The sequence below is a fragment of the Euprymna scolopes genome, chromosome 32 (genome assembly GCF_053919585.1).
Source record: "Euprymna scolopes isolate OS-2025 chromosome 32, ASM5391958v1, whole genome shotgun sequence".
In the NCBI taxonomy this organism is placed as follows: Eukaryota; Metazoa; Mollusca; class Cephalopoda; order Sepiida; family Sepiolidae; genus Euprymna; species Euprymna scolopes.
The window spans coordinates 73734040-73751734 of record NC_136513.1 but is presented as its reverse complement, the minus strand read 5'-3'; the positions used below and the strand labels follow the sequence as shown (position 1 = coordinate 73751734).

The 17695-nt window shown below is 31.3% G+C and overlaps 1 protein-coding gene and 1 pseudogene across 1 annotated transcript in view; one reads left to right on the top strand and one right to left on the bottom strand.

Annotated features, from left to right (window-relative positions):
* LOC145256437 (synaptotagmin-7-like) overlaps nt 1-17087 on the bottom strand; it is a 379359-nt gene extending 362272 nt beyond the window's left edge. Inside the window, exon 1 of the mRNA XM_080115342.1 lies at nt 16226-17087. Coding sequence (XP_079971468.1) covers nt 16226-16244 — 19 coding nt within the window. The 5' untranslated portion in view covers nt 16245-17087. The remainder of the gene's footprint in view (nt 1-16225) is intronic.
* LOC145256677 (U2 spliceosomal RNA) lies at nt 7127-7272 on the top strand (annotated as a pseudogene).
* Nucleotides 17088-17695: the final 608 nt, after the last annotated feature.

Below are 17695 nucleotides of genomic sequence, written 5' to 3'. Positions count from 1 at the left end.
GACTTTGAAATGGAGAGCCCCATTTTCAATGTGAAGGCGGGGCACCTGAATATTCTGTGTTAACAATTTAAGAGAGTTCTGTCAAGGTATGGAATATTTATAAACATATTTTAATGTTTTCCATTATTTTGTGGTTGAGGAATATTCAATTATGGCATGTGTAGTTTATATAAAAATTCATTTAAGTAGTTATCGCCTCAAATTTCGTTTTAATTTCGGTTCGCTGAAATTATTTCAAGTAAAGAGCATTAAAAACTATTTCAAAACAACAAAAAAAACATGAACTAAACTTTTATTGACTATGGTAACATTTATTTCTTGTATATTTATTTTTTTCGGGTAGTCGTTTGTTGGCTTTTCTGCTAAACACTCTTACTAAATAATATCGGCGAAATATCGAAAAACAAAGAAACAAAAAAGTTTTGAAAAATGATGAAGCTTTACTTACTTTAGTAAAATAATCCGAAACAGAAATGGGATATTAAAAAAGTAAACACGTAATTACTTTAGTTTTTTACAGCAAAGAATTGATATAAATATGAATAAGAAGAAAATGACACCCTTTTCAAGCAGAACAGCTTCGTTTCAGTTTTACAGTATTGAAAGGTGTAGTATTGTGCCGTCGGATTCAGGGTTGTGCTATTGTAATATAAAGAACACGCAGAAAGGGTTGTAATTAACTGAATTCCGTTTAGTACACTGACAAAAAAGCTTAAACAGATATATAAATAAAAATAAAAATGTTATGTAAATGTTTTTAAAAAGACACGTAATCAGAATGAGCAGAATTTTTTCCTTCTTTTGACACAATAACAAGTAACGTTCTTATTTTTTATTATTTATCTATCTATCTATTTTCGAAAGAATGCCACGTGCAAGTGGAGAAGGAAGAAAAAAAGAGTTATGCAAAATTTGTGTCGAGAATTGTCTAAAGTACCGACTTTTTTTTTTTTTGGTTTTCACTTTAATAAGAATGTGAATTTATGAGGTCAATTTATTCGACACAATATGATTCAACTCCAAAAAATAAATAAAAGCGAACGCGAATTAAGATTAAAGTTAAGGTGTTATTGTGGACCCTCACCTCTTTTAAAAAACCTTGTTAAACTTTGTGACATATTTACATTCTATAGAGGTCAGGCGCGAACGAACACCCCATAATTTTATTATACCATATTTCTTCAAACTAAAACATAATTATCAAAGTATACTTACGAAAATAGATATGAAAAGTATTTGTTAAAGTTTGTGCCATATTTCCATTGAGCACAGGCGCGAACGCAGACCCCACAATTTTATTATACCATCCCTATTTAAGTTAAAACATACTTATCAAAGTATTATTATGTCCATCTATATCAAAAACCCTTGTAAAAGTTTTTTTTTCATTTTATATTTCCATACTTTTGGGGACAGGTGCGAACGCAGACCCCACAATTTTATGAACCACCGTTCTGATAGATCTAACATACCCATTCCTGATCCTCGATACATCTTCTATCATTATATGTAATCAGTTTTTTTTAAATAGTCAACGATATAGGAGCCTATTCGTGACCAGACACACACCCACAAACGTTCAGCTTTATATATATATATATATATATATATATATATATATATATATATATATATATATATATATATTTCACATATTACAGTGTTCAGTCGCAATTTTAGTCATTTAGATTTGCTTTAAAGCTTCACCGCTCACTCATTTTTCGACCAAATTTCAAGCAATTATTGCAATTTATAGATGACCTTCTTAGCTATATTATAAACACAAATTTCAATTTTTATTTAGTAAAACAAAATTTAAGTGTTCAAAATCATAAAAAAATATAAGGAGGTGAGTGACGTTTTTTTATGACTGGTTTTCATAGAAACCACGTCGCTTCAGCGACTACTGTTGCTACCAATTCACCGCTCTCGCGAAAAGAGAAATAACAAGGGAAACAGAGAGTATAAAAGAATGAAAGGGAGATAATTAGGGGATTTTATTGAAAGTTACTACATATGTATATGTTATGTTTATGGGGACAAAAAAAGACTAAAATTAAACAAAGAATAAGTGTATTTATTGGAAGCCTGGAAAAATCATGGATTGCAATAGAAAAATGCGAGCATGAAAAGTAATATAGTTAAGCTTAAACACAGAAAATGAAGGACTTGTTATTAAAACTGAAAAAGAAAAAGGACAAGATATTCTAGTAAAAAATATAATTTTTAACTGAAAATATTGCAGCATATTTTAAATCTATCTAGAATATCATGTCCTTTCCTTTTCCGGTTTTAACAACTGTTCTTTTACTTTTCCATATTTAAGCATAACCATATTACTTTTCCTGGTCGCATTTTCTATTGTAATATATATATATATATATATATATATATATATATATATATATATATAGCATTTCAGCCCGGCATTGGCCGGATGTTCAGGGGTGTGTGTTGAGCAAAAAAAAAGTGGTAGTAGGAAGGCAGGCTTGAACCCATACTGCGAAGGGGGGAAAGAACGCAAAAAAAACGTGACGTCTTTGCTGTTACGACCACCGTCAAACCGGAAGTGACGTAGGTTTAAGTTTAGGCTAGAGAATCAAAATGAGGGGATGAATCTCGAAAATACCGGCGAAAAAAGCAACCCCTCCCTGTAGAAAAGTGCCTACTTGAGGGTGAATAAATTAATGTTTTTAGCCAATTTTTCGGTATTTGTCGTCTGAAGAGTCGAGCTTCAAAACGATACTAATCTTATGAAAATCAGTCACCTCTGTCGAAAGTTTTAGGCAGACATGCAAACATACATACATATATTTATATATTGGTAGCTCAAATTTTCGACCCAAACCGATTAAAAAGGTTGCCCTATTTCTGAATACACTTTATGTAAAATTTCAAATGTTTAGATCAGAAAGTGTCTGAGTAATTTGGTAGAGACCGAAGATGTCAAATGTTTTAAAACTTTGACCACTATTATGAGCCCTCACCATTTTTTGTTTTGGGATCAAATCAAGTTATTAAGTTAGATCCATGTCCAAGGAACCTATATCTAAAATTACAAGTGTTTAGACCCAAAATTGGCGGAGGAGTTTGGTAGAGTTCTCAAAGGTCAAATCGTTGAACTTTGACCCCTTAAAAGCCAAAATCATTGAACTTTACCCACCCCCTTTAACAGCCAAATTTCTGTCCGAAAACGGATTACAGAGATTTTCCCAAATATCACTATTCTGTATATAAAATTTCGAGTCTGTAGACTGAAAATTGACAGAGTTATTGCGTAGGGAAATGTACACAGACAGACGGACACACACGCACACAGACACTTTGACTCATATATATATATATATATATATATATATATATGTATATATATATATATATTAATTCTGAGACGATTAATCGGAATCGGAATCGGAAAAATTGATGCTTATTTTCCGATGATAAAACGATTCTTTTAATTACCTTTTTTTATTTGATTTTGTTTAACCAAAATCTTCCATTACTGGTAATAATGATAAATAATAAATATTTATTGATTTTTATATACCAGTAAAGCTGAAATCGATAGATCACTCTCTACAAATGTATTTTGATGTTTAGGAAAATATCTGCTTATTTAACATGTGTTTTTACGAAAATCGACAATCTTTTAGTTATATAATTAGAGATTTATAAAGAATCGGAATCGAAATCAGTGATTGTATTGGAATCGGGAAAAATACAATCGTCCCATCACTAATATATATATATATATATATATATATATATATATGTGTGTGTGTGTGTGTGTGCGTGTGTGTGTGTGTGTTTGTATATATATATATATATATATATATATATTTATATTTCTTTTAATGCTAGTAAGGTACTTGAGGATATATATTTTTGTAATTTAAATTAAAAATATACTAATTAATGTTTTTTTTTTTTTATTTCAGAAGATCCCATGGTAGATACTTCTATAACTGATGAAATGGAAAGACACGTTGCAATCGTTTCTATAAAAGCGAAACGCAGCAATTTAGAAATTGCAAGATTCTTAAAAATCGTTAGATCTTTCGTTTACAAAATTAGAAAGGAGATAGCTAAAAACAATGACTACGGACAAGAAAAAAACAGGATTGCCAACGCTCTGACTCACTTAGAACACCTGAGTTTAACGAAGATCTCCAAGTGTCTGATGAAATAATAAAGAATGGTTTTCATCAAGACCTTGGATACAAATAATACGTTCTTATGCGATGTCAGTTCATGTCAACAAAAACTGAAGATAAGAGTTTCATCCGCGCAGAACGACCTTAAAACAAAGTGAATCATCCAGGAGAACATGAGTGATTCTGGTTTTTCTGTAAAAAAAAAAAAAAAAAAAAAAAAAAAACTTCGACCAGAATCCAAATGTCAATCTAAAAAATGATAGGTGGCTATGTGCGGAGGTCCCAACCGTTATGCACACGAAGTTTCCAGCAACAATAACGGTTTCTTTGTTGTTAGTATATCATGCCTCATCGTTTTTTTTTCAACAGGGCCTTAGAGTTAATACCTATGTCGAAACTCTTCAAACCATTGTTAAGCCTTGGATATACAACATAGTTAATGAGAGGGTTTATGTCTTCCAACAAAATTCGGCATCATCCTATAAAGCTCTCCAAACCCAGGATTAGATGGTCGAGAATTTTCATGATCATATCACAAGTTATGGCCTCTTAACTCACCAGACTTTAATCCTTTGGATTATTACGTGTGCGGCGTTATTAAAAAGGAAGTTAATAAGCAGCCAAATCCTGTCTGATGGAAGTAAAAGCCCAAGCAATGGAAAACATAACTAAAGACCACCTCATCCAAGCTTGCAACGCTTTCGAACTCGAATTGAGTCGGTGATAAAAGCCGAAGGAGAATACATACACAATAAAACATTGATCAATAATTTATTTATTTTGTTACAAAAATTGTAAATTTTACCAATTTTAATAATTTCATTTTCCGATATATATATATATATATATATATATATATATATATATATTGCGTCCAACCTGTCAGACATGCGTCAGAACTTTTCCATCACAACAGGATTTTTTTTCTTTTTGTTTGTTTTTTTTAGGCAAATATCTGTAGGAGTACCCGTACAAAGATATTATTACAGAGTTTTAGCTTTGTACGACAGCTGTCTCTCTCTCGGTTCGAAATGTTAAGATCAAGCAACAAGCAAGAGTAAGATGGCCAGAAACAAGTCAAACTGCCGAACAACTTAATGAACAAATTCCTGATGAACCGCCCCCCCCTAAGTAATGACACCTTACCTATTCTCCAATGCTATTGCTACATTATCCCTTTGATTACTGTACACACAATAACCCTTATCCCTGAGTGGCCATTGGGCCTTGATAAGTGGTGAACTCTATGTAAAAAAAAATGCTTTATGGTTTTTAAATCAGATATTTGCTTCTCCTAGAGGAGTTGCCTTCATCACGGTTTACGATAGCCCTCTCCACCCTAATGCTACCCGGTCCATGTCTGGGACTTAGGTTGCTGGGCACCATAGCTTATTCCACACGCCGGTGGGTCATGCATGCCGCAGCTGATAGGGCCTAAGCTTCTCTTGAGGTTTCTGTCAGGGTTACCTAATAGTCATAGCCTTTGGTTAAAGAACCTTGGCCCACAAAGCAGTGAGAGTATATATATATATATATATATATATATATATATATATATATATATATATATATATATATATATATATATATATTAGTGTTAGGACGATTAATCGGAATCGGAATCAGAGATCAGAAAACTCGGAACTTTTTGGGGTATCAGAATTGATATCGGAATCAGGAAAATTATAACCTAATTTCCGATTACTGACCGATTCTTTTAATTATTTTTTTTTTGTTTGACAATAAAAAAAAATGAACCAAACACTAATTTTGTTTTTTATTATTAGAAGTTGTTCATTGACAACATAAGACTGAAAATGACAACAGAATGTTTTACAAATCTCATTCACAGATTTAACATTGATTCACAGAGTTTAATTTATTTTATTTATTGGTCATTTATCGTGATATAAACTTGCCTATCCCCTTTGTAAACTTTTCGCATCTATTCGCTAAATGTCTATATGTTCCTATCCGAGGGAGTTCACTTGATTATTAAAAAAGTTTAAATGCTTCGGACGGTTTTTTAACATTTCATTGGCGCCAGCTGTACATTGGTGGTGTTTGATATCGGCTTCTTCTGAAATAATTATGTTTTATGGAGGGTCTCTTCGGACACAAGTGAAAAATATAAATATAAATCTCCTGTAGGATAAAATACATAAAGAGAAAACATTAAGGAAATTATATCTACATTTAAACTTTCCCAAAAAGAAGAACGTGATTGGGACATTTATTATTGCAATTAACAGAAAAAGAAAAAAAAAGATAAACAAATACTCAACAAATAAATGTTACCAAATGCAAGACTCTTCTACATACCTAAATAAATGTGTTTGTGTTTAAACTTCTTTTAAGGAGTGTTTTTGGTATAAAACAAACTTAGTGTCTCCCCTTTCAGTTAGAATTTTTAAAATAACTACCCAATAACCCCGGCAGAATCAACATTGATAACCGCTAAAAATTGAAAATTGAACAAACGCCGGTAGAAACACATAAATAAATTATAACAATCGATCGAAAATGTTATGCTGTACGGGTATTTTGTTTAATTTTCGATTTTTGAGAGATTAAGCTAGAATGGCCCGTAAATGAGTATCATTTTATGTTAATTTTTTGTGCGAAACAATTTTCCGATGCAAACTTCTGTTTTTAAATACAACTGCTAATTAACAATAATAATAATTAAAAATAATTGAATTATATATAAATGATATTAAAAAATAAATTAAACAAATTATAACGTTTCTAAACAGAACAATTAAAACATTTATATTGCTATTAACAATTTAAAATATGGAGCTAATCATTAAAATAGTGTTTCTATAATCTAAAATGCAAATGAAGTTACTTCTCCAATGTAGATTATCTTTGATTAAATAACACATATAACTGTTGAACATGGCTATTTTGTCTCCAATGTACGAGTGTTTTGGACAAAACCATTATTACCATCCTCTCGAAAGGACTTCACCCTTTTCTTGGCCTTTTGGTCAAGATCAAAGTGTAGTATCTGTTCCGGCAGATACTGCACTTAAGATAATTTGTACCAGTCAATGGAGGGGAAACCCTCTATACTGGGACAATTATTATTTTTGGTAACCAGAGTGACCCCTTTTTGCCTACTTTTAGGGGAGCTGGTTTTTACCTCACATTAAAAACGGCCTTGTGCCTAATTTGCTCAGTGGGGGAGCAAATAAATACCATCTGTTCCGGCAGATGCTGCACTTAAGATGGTTTGTACCAGTCAATGGAGGGGAAACCCTCTATACTTGGACAATTATTATTTTTGGTAACCAGAGTGACCCCTTTTAGGGGAGCTGGTTTTTACCTCACATTAAAAACGGCCTTGTGCCTAATTTGCTCAGTGGGGGAGCAAATAAACACCATCTGTTCCGGCAGATGCTGCACTTAAGATAATTTGTACCAGTCAATGGAGGGGAAACCCTCTATACTGGGACAATTATTATTTTTGGTAACCAGAGTGCCCCCTTTTTGCCTACTTTTAGGGGAGCTGGTTTTTACCTCACATTAAAAACGGCCTTGTGCCTAATTTGCTCAGTGGGGGAGCAAATAAATACCATCCTCTCGAAAGGACTTTCTGCCCCCCCTTCCTCAATTATATGAATAATGGCATTTATCAATTTTAATGTATTTGCCGTGCCGACTATCTTGGCAGAACGACCCTTAGGTTAGATGGTGAGGTCCAACAACATGTGCCCAACAAAGTCAAGAATAGAATCTATTGACTAACGGATGTTTTGAGTAATACGTGTAGTTCTGCTATAACGGACCATTTGCTTAAAAACCGATAATGTGCAATGAATTTCAGCAGCGAATCCCTTTTCTAAGTCACACTCGGTGTTTATTTCATCTGAATGTCTTGAAGTCTATCCCCGTCCGTTTTAAGAGACATTCTTTCTGCAAGCAAAGGAATTGTCTTTTGGGTCTGGGCGTGATTAATCTCTAAGGCGTTCCTTCTCTATTTCATAATCATCATAACGATAGATATATTTTAGTCGTTTCCCCATTTTTCCCCCGATAATTGGATTTTATTTTAGTCGCCCCCCCCCCGTTTAAATTCGGTTCCCTATACAATAAAACCCTTTTATTCGGCTTTGAAAAGTGAGGGCGCAACCAGGTCAGCTGACGCTACACCGTAATCCGATTCACATTTTTTAAACCTTCATTAATAAGCGTATCCAAATATATATATATATATATATATATATATATATATATATATATATATATATATATATATATATATATATATAGATTAACAAATACTAAAAATGGTAAATACGGCTAATAAAGCGTATCTCTCTGTATATAAATAGTTATCCACTAATATCGTATTCTAGATACGCAACTCATTAACGTGGAAGAACTTAGTGAAATTTTAAATTACACAGTCTGTCCTAATTCTGGCTGGTACTAAATACCTCGATGTTTTTTTAGATGTAATTCATTGTTATGCCTTCTTATAGAGGGGTTACGCACACACAAACACAAAATGTGAAAAATTTGTTAACACACACACACACACACACACACACACACACACACACACACACATATATATATATATATATATATATATATATATATATATATATATATATATATATATAACGGCATAATCACGTTGACACACCGGTGCTCGTCAAATCAAAGTAAAGCAACGTCCAGCTTGGCTAGTAACAGATGCGTGACCATTTGGGCATTCTAGGTGCTGTATGTGGTTTCGCTTATATCGGCACTTTTTCCAGTCGTACTAAACCTTGCCTTTGGTATTTAACAATGCCGACTCAGGAGACGTGTGATTAGAGACAACGGAACTCCTGTCACAAAAAATCCACGCGCAGAATCCCTTTGAAGGAAGCTAATATATATCAGCCCGACGTTGCAGGGTGTTTGGAGGTGTATATTGAGCAAAAAAAAAAAAAAAAAAAAAGGCTGTCAATTTTTTAAAATTTGACCCCTATTATGACCTCTTAACATTTATTGTTTTGGGCTCAAATCAAGTTATTAAGTTAGATCCATGTCCAAGGAACCTATATCTAAAATTTCAAGTGTTTAGACACAAAATTGCGGAGGAGTTCTGGAGGAGTTCTCAAAAGTCAAATCGTTGAACTTTGACCCTGTAACAGCCAAATTTCTGGCCGAAAACGGATTACAAAAGATTTTCCCAAATCTCAGTACCCTGTATATCAAATTTCGAGTCTGTAGAATGAAAATTGACAGAGTTATTGCGTAGACAAATGTACACAAGCACACACACACAGACACGTTCACTTTTATATCTATAATAGATAGATAGGATAGATAGATAGATAGATAGATAGATAGACTGGATGTAATATAAAGTAAAAATTTAAAAAGTATATAAAAAAAGAACTCGTGCGCCACCACCCAGAATCGAAATCAAAACGTTCAGCTCACGATTTATTTTTCCTCTGCCGTCAATGACTGGGCTATGAAAACATGTTTACTGCAAGGCTAAAAATTAAAATATGAACCAATAGCTACGACGTTATGCATTCGTAATGCCGGCGTTCGACCATTACCGGGCAAATTTCATTTTTTTATAATTTTAATTTTTTTTTTATTTTCACACTTTTGCACCGATTTTTCCAGGCTAAAAATCAAATATAAAGTTTTGCATGGATTCAAATACCTTATATATGAAATTTCATGTCTGCCGACCAAAAACTCTAGGAGGAGTTTGGTAGGCAAAATTTGTCAAACAAAAATATATACGCACTAGCATTGGGGCCCGGCGTTTCCCAGGTATTTGGAGGTTATGTTGAGCAAAAAAAAAAAAAAAAACGGTCAATTTTTTTAAAATTTGACCCCTATTATGATGCCTTGAAATTTATTGTTTTGGGCTCAAGTTATTAAGTTAGATCCATGTCCAAGGAACCTATATCTAAAATTTCAAGTGTGCAGACCCAAAATTATCGGAGGAGTTTGGTAGAGTTTTCAAAGGTCAAGTTTTACCCTTTTACCAGCCAAATTTCTGGCCAAAAACCGATCACATCGATTTTCCCAAATCTCAGTACCCTGTATATCAAATTTCGAGTCTGTAGACTAAACATTGACAGAGTTATTGCGTAGGGAAATGTACACAGACACACACACAGACAGACACGTTCATTTATATATATATATAATTATATATATATATGTTTGTGTGTATATATATATATATATATATATATATATATAGTCATCCACATACAGTACTGTTTCGCTGTTTCACAGCTCATATATATATATATATATATATATATATATATATATGTGTGTGTGTGTGTGTGTGAGACAGTAAAAGTAAAGAATGAAGTCACAAAAACTATATATTGATATATATATAGACTGATTCATTTATTTAATAAGGGTATACATACATTTAGTTGGAAGATAAAGGGGCTCTTTATATATATATAAACTACCTACATTCTTGAAAAATGATAGACCGTATATACCTTTTTACATTACACATGTATCTTAGAGTTCAATATAGTGCCCCCAAACAACATCAATGATTTTATTTATTTATTTCGTTCCTGATGAATTTATCTCTAGACGTAACATCCCATTTGATTTACTCTCCTGAGGAGAAGCATTAGGCTTCGAAATACCTTGGTATAAAGAGTCCCTTTATCTCACAACTAAATGTATGTATACTCTTATTAAATAAATGAATCATTCTATATATATCAATTTATAGTTTTTGTGACTTTTCTTTACTTTTACTGTCTCATATATATATATATATATATATATATATATATATATATATATATATATATATATATGTATATATATATATATATATATATACTTGGAATTTTTTTTAAAACCTTTTAAACTATATAAACAAACTATTTTATTTTTATATTCTTTTATCATTCGTTGGAAAACCATTTAGTCAGTAAGTCATGTAATCACCTGCATTATTTCATCAACTTGCTCTCTCGAATTCACATGTTAATTTTAGGGATCATCAGTTGTTTACCATGAAACACTGTTTCGGAGATTTTAAAGCAAAACAGTATATTAAATCATGGCTCTCTAGCAGTGGTGATCAAACACTACCTCCCTTAATCACAAGAACAAAAAATGTTCCAGATATTGGATCTTGTGACTTACTCATGATTAATTTGGCTGACCTATTCATATTAGAAAAGATATATATATACACACACACACACACACACACACACACACACACACACACACACACACACACACACACACACACACACAGTTCTCCCTATTGGGGATTCTGGCTATGGCTACAAAAAAAAATAGGAATACTTAAAATAGTAATGCAAACATAACATTTCTATAGATAAATAAACAGTAACATATTTGATAATTACGAAACAAATCGTTTATCTTTTAAATGTCAATTGTACAGAAAGCAAAAGAAAGAAAGCAATTTTTGCTTGAACTTGCAATATAGAAATTAAGCGCAACCAATTAAAAATCGAATCTGAACTTCTAAATACGGAGGCATTTGAACACAAATGTTATATATCAGTCGAGAAGAGAAAACAATGCTGGGAGATAAACTATGCGTTATATTAGAAACAACGTAATCATGAACAAATAATCGTTAATCAATAAAATGTTCATTTCCAAAATAAATATGTAAATTAATCCCAGTAACTGATATTACAGTATAGACAGGCGATGGTACATCTATTGTGTAAATTTGGATTAACTTGAAAAAAGGCGTTTTGACTTTACCATTTATTAGAGAATAGGCCAAATTTTCGTACTCATTATATCTCCCACTGACGCTCATCCCATATATATATATTTATATATATATATAAATATATATATATATATATATGTATACGGTATAGTGATATCTATCTATCTATCTATCTATCTATCTATCTATATAAATATATATATATATATATATATATATAAATATATATAAATATATATATATGTTTGCAGATAGATAGATAGATAGATAGATAGATAGATCAGAGCATAAGGCTTCAGACTCTGGAGTCCTGGTTTCGAATCTAGATAGCTTAAGCCACGTTCATGAGTTGCATAACATCGAAACAGGTATCCGTTGATAATATTATCAACGGATACCTGTTTCGATGTTATGCAACTCATGAACGTGGCTTAAGCTATCTAGATTCGAAACCAGGACTCCAGAGTCTGAAGCCTTATGCTCTGATCTATCTATCTATCTATATATCTGCAAACATATATATATATATATATATATATATTTATATATATTTATATATATATTTATATATATATATATAGATAGATAGATATCACTATACCGTATACATATATTAAGGTTATATATATATATATATATATATATATATATATATATATATATATGTGTGTGTGTGTGTGTGTGTGTGTGTGTGTTTACTCTTAATATATATATATATATATATATATATATATATATATATATATATATATATATATATAATTAACCTCGCTCCATGCCAGTCATGGCAAAGTATATCTCCTCTAATATTGAAAATGTTTTTTTTAATTTTTAATTTTTCTTGCCTGATGAGATCTATTATGTCCAAAACAGTCTGCATATCGTAGCAAGATATTACTGTATTTACATAAATAATAATAATAATAATAAATAAATTGCTCTCCTTGATTGAGCACTATCAACCACCTTTGTTGAAATTCAATTATTCTTCAATTTTTGACATCTCTCTACCTGTAATATATATATATATATATATATATATATATATATATATATAATATATATATATATTATATTTTATATATATATTATATATTTTATATATATATATATTATATAGTTTATATATATATTATATATTTTATATATATATATATATATATTATACATTTTATACATTCAAACATAAATTATACTATACATAAAGCTATACTTAATATTGGGGCTTTTTATACAAATAAAATATGTTTTAACAGTATTTACAGCTGTAAAAGACACATATCAGGATTATATATATGTATTTGTAACAAACTATCTACGTGTATAAGACTCAAGCTAAAGGGGTCTTAAGAAGTGAATTAAATTTAGAGAATCTTAATAAATCAGTGACTGATGATTGAATGCAAATTGGAAAAAAAATTGAAATTTCCAATGGACGGTAATTACCATATTATACCGTCTGAAAAACTGAGGTATCTGTATTTTCCTTCTCCCTCCCCCTTTACATAAAATTTCATTAATTAAATATAACCCACATACCGACCACTTACGTTTAGCACATATGTTCCAAGATCCATAATAGTTGTTGTATTTGGTAAGGACTAGATCTTGTACATATCGTATATGAACATACACACATAGGCGACTTTATATAAATCGATATATAAATAAACACGCACACATGCTCAAAAATATGAGAAAGAGAGAGAAAGAGAAAGATAAATAAAAAGAGATAGAGAGGGAGGGGCGGTATGGATTTACTGTCGATCATGTCTTTCTATGCATGACAATAGAACGGTGAAGTGTATGAAAATTCAATATTAGATAATTATAATAATTATAGCAATATATAATAAATATAATAAATATAGAAATTATATATTTGCTTTTGTTTGTTTCTATGAAAATAAATAATAGAATAAAAAAATAAAAAAGACTAAGCCAGCTAAATGAAATCTGGCTAAAAATGAAACCAGTTATTTTCAACTTGAAAGCTGTTTGCAAAAATACAAAAATAGATCCTCCTTGTTTCTTAAAATAGATGACAAATATGACTCAACAGGAGTTTACAAGTTTAGTCGACATAGCGTTTTTTTTAATTGCTTTCTCGTTTTCTTTTGCCCGGTATTTTCCGTAATTCTTGAAAAAAAAAAAAAAAAAAAATCCGAAGCGGAAAATTTACACTAATTTTTTGTATTATATTTAGGTTTTAGAAAGTTAGGTTATTTGTTTTGCTATTGAAGTAAGCTCGTTTTTACGAAGTTCACGTCTGTTTTGTTGTTCCTCTCTCGCTTCCACCTTCCCGCCCAAAATGAGCCAATCCCCATCTAGCTTTTAGTTTCGTCATTAATTTCGCAAAATTCGTCTTCATCGCGAACATATGTGAGATAAAATGTGGCCGTTTTGAATTTTGCGTACATGTTTTTTTTTTCTTGGTTTAATTTTTGTCGTTTTGTGTGTTTATTTTTGTTGCTTATTTTTTCGTCTTTTGAATTATTTTCTCTTTTTTGTTGCTTTGGTATAACTTTTGTTTTGATGAAATACATATTTTGCAATACCATCTGTTTTCGTTTCTCTAAATGTATAAACACATTATTCCATCATTTTCTTTTACTTTTAATTTCTTTCTTTCTTTTTAAAGTCGTTTTCCTTCACCCTTTCTTTGCTTAGGTGTTTTCTTTATATTTTCTACTACCATCTGCTCATTTCTATTTCATTAATGCGTTATTTCTGACTTTCTTTTATCGTTATATTTTTCCTTTCTTTCTCTTTTTCTTCGATTATTTATTTTTTTGTTTTTTTGTTTATTTCCTTTTTATTTCTTCTTTCTTTGTTTCCCCATTATTTCTTCAAAAATTGTATGCACATAATTATCAGTTACATGAATGAATTACGTACACAAAAATATATAAGCATATACACATATCGAACTTTACAAATAAAATGACCACCTCTCGTCTGAATTCTTGCTTCTTATTCCATTCTTTTACGTTTCTGAATTTTTCAGCTTTTTCTTTTTAGCTAAAATTTACTTTTTTTTATCTTTTATTCTTTCTTTATTTTCAAATATTAACTTTTTCTTTTTATTCTTAACTATTACTGTATTTCTTTTTTTTTGTTTTTCTTTTTTCTTTTTTTACGACGACTTACTTTTCTTTATTTATTTATTCTCTGTCTATAGTTTTAGCTATCACTTCCATTTCTTTCTTTCACTTCTTTTTTGTTTAAAATATCATCTCTTCTTTTCTTTCATTTCTTCCTTTCTTTTTAACTATCAATACTTTTTTCGTTTTCTAAACCTTTGTTTTTGACTTTAACATTTACTTAATACTTTTTACTTTCAATATTTCCTCCTTATTTTTTTCTTCTTATACGGTTGTCATTTCCAGCTTTTCTTTTTAGAGAAAACTTTTTCTCTTGTCTTTTTCAATACTGTGTTAAAAACAGTTTAACTTGCTCATACCTATTTAATTACCATTTCAATATTTCATATTTTTTCATCCTATCCTATGGTCTTTAATTTAACTTTTTCTCGCTTTCATTTTGTTTCGGTAATTCCTTTTAACTTTTCTTTCTTTTTTGTTGTTTATATTTCTTGTCTACCCTGTGTTAAATTCATTCTTTCTTTTCTCTTGTTTGATTTTCTTTCGATCACCCCAGCATTTTAATTAATTCTTATTTTCTTTTTTGTTTACTCTCTAAGTTCCCTTCCAGCTGTATATTAGACCAGCCGGTAAAATACTCGGCAAAAATTTTCAAATAACAATTAACAACAAACAAATAGTCCGTATCATTTGGCTTAATCAAACTACTATTCTCATCTTGAGTCTGGTTTTCACAATGTTTCGGTCGATGTAACCTCCGACCTTCTTCAGGTATATCTTGTCAATTTCAGGGATGTTTTTATTGAACCCGGGAATTTGGACAAAATTTCGAATGAAACCCTTTATTTACTTCACGGGGGTAGCATGCTCTTGTTCCGTCAGCCATGACTGGACAGAGGTCCTAAGTAATTTGCAATTGTATTTTTCACTCCAAATTTCCGAGTTCTGCAGAAACATGCCCGAGTTCGACGAGATACACCTGAAGAAGGTTGGAGGTTACATCGACCGAAACGTTGTGAAAATGACAGTCAAGATGAGAACAGAAGCCCGTAAAATCCAAATAATACAAATAACCAATCCTCATCTCAAAAATTCAGGAACGTCATAACAAACAAATAATTCAAAACTTGCTAGAAAAAAAAATGCAAACTTAAACTCATAATCGGCGCAACTCCAAAAAAAAAAAAAAACACCTGAGGAAAACATCTAAGTTTAATCAATTAAACTTTACTCACCTGTCCCTAGAAGGGTCATCGCTGCAACAGATGAAGAAAGAAATAAAAAAAAACGGACCAAGCTGTTGTATATATTTCTCTCTCTTTCTCTTTCCGGGTAATTATTTTGAACCACTACAAGTGTCTAATCAACTGACAGAGTACATAAACATTGGGGATACAAGTTCTTCTCCGAGTGCAATGTAAACCTTTTTTCACTTAAAAAAAAAAGTAAATCTTTTTTCTTTCTTTATTTTTTCACTTTTAATTCCTATTGCAATCGCATTAAAAACGACATTGCAACAACTGTCTACTCGCCTATACAACGGTAGTACCAACAATATTAGCCGTAGTAATCCCGGTAGCAGCAGCACTATCGTCTCAAATTGACGGGCTACAACTGTTGCAGTAGTTTTAATGTTTATAAATGTTCAAAAACAGGTTGGAGGGAGAGGATACATTTTTACCCGTCGAAGCTATAGTGATGTGTGTTTATTATTGTTGCGTATTTTTTTATTGCTATCTATAACTTCATATATGTATATCTGTAGGAATTATAAGAGTGTACAGCTTGTTTTATTTATTTGCTCGTAGAAATATTTTTTAGCGGTTCAATAATTAGTAGAACTAGTTATAAGGTTAAATATATACATAAAAAACAAGATAATCGTGGATCAATATGGGTTTTAAGTTTAGTGACATATGAACCGCTTGTGATGATATTTTTTTTTATTATTGGGGATGGCGATGCTGCTGATGATGAGAATGACAGGGATGAAGTTGAGTCGTCGAGGGGCGGCGTCTGGGTTGGGTTGGGCTGGTCTGGGCTGGGCTGGGCATGGGCGCCGCTCTTCGCTGCAGAAATTGATTTAATATCGATGTCAGAGAGGAAAAGATTTATATAAGACATTTTTATATACGTGTGCGAAAAAAAGAAAGAAAAAAAGGGAATAATGGAAGGAAACGAAAGGGAAGAAAAGAAAAAGATGGCGGAGGTGGAAAAATAAAAGGAGAAGGTAAGGTACGACGATACAGGGAGGGGGAGAGGGGAAGAGGGAAACTTGAGATCAAAGAAGTGATAAATAAGACAGTGAGAAAAAAAGCTAGGGAGAGAGAGAGAGAGAGAGAGAGAGAGAGAGAGAGAGAGAGAGGAGAAACTAGGGAGATGAAAAGAAAAGTAGGTGAAATAGTGAAACTTTAGAGAAAATAAGAGAGGATGACAGAAACGAGAGAAGCAAATAAAACTTCGAAAAAGAAGAGAGAAATAATGAGAAATAGGGAGTGAAATAGAATGAAGGAGCGAGAAAAAGGGAAAGAGGTATAACAGAGAGAGAGAGAGAGAGAGAGAGAGAGAGAAAGAGAGAGAGAGAAAGGATACTTAAAGGAAAGTCAGATAAATGCAGAAAGAAAGGAAAGAAAGTGAGAAACAAAAAAGAAGAGATAGATAGATAGATAAATAAATAGATAGATAGATAGATAGACAGAGAGAGA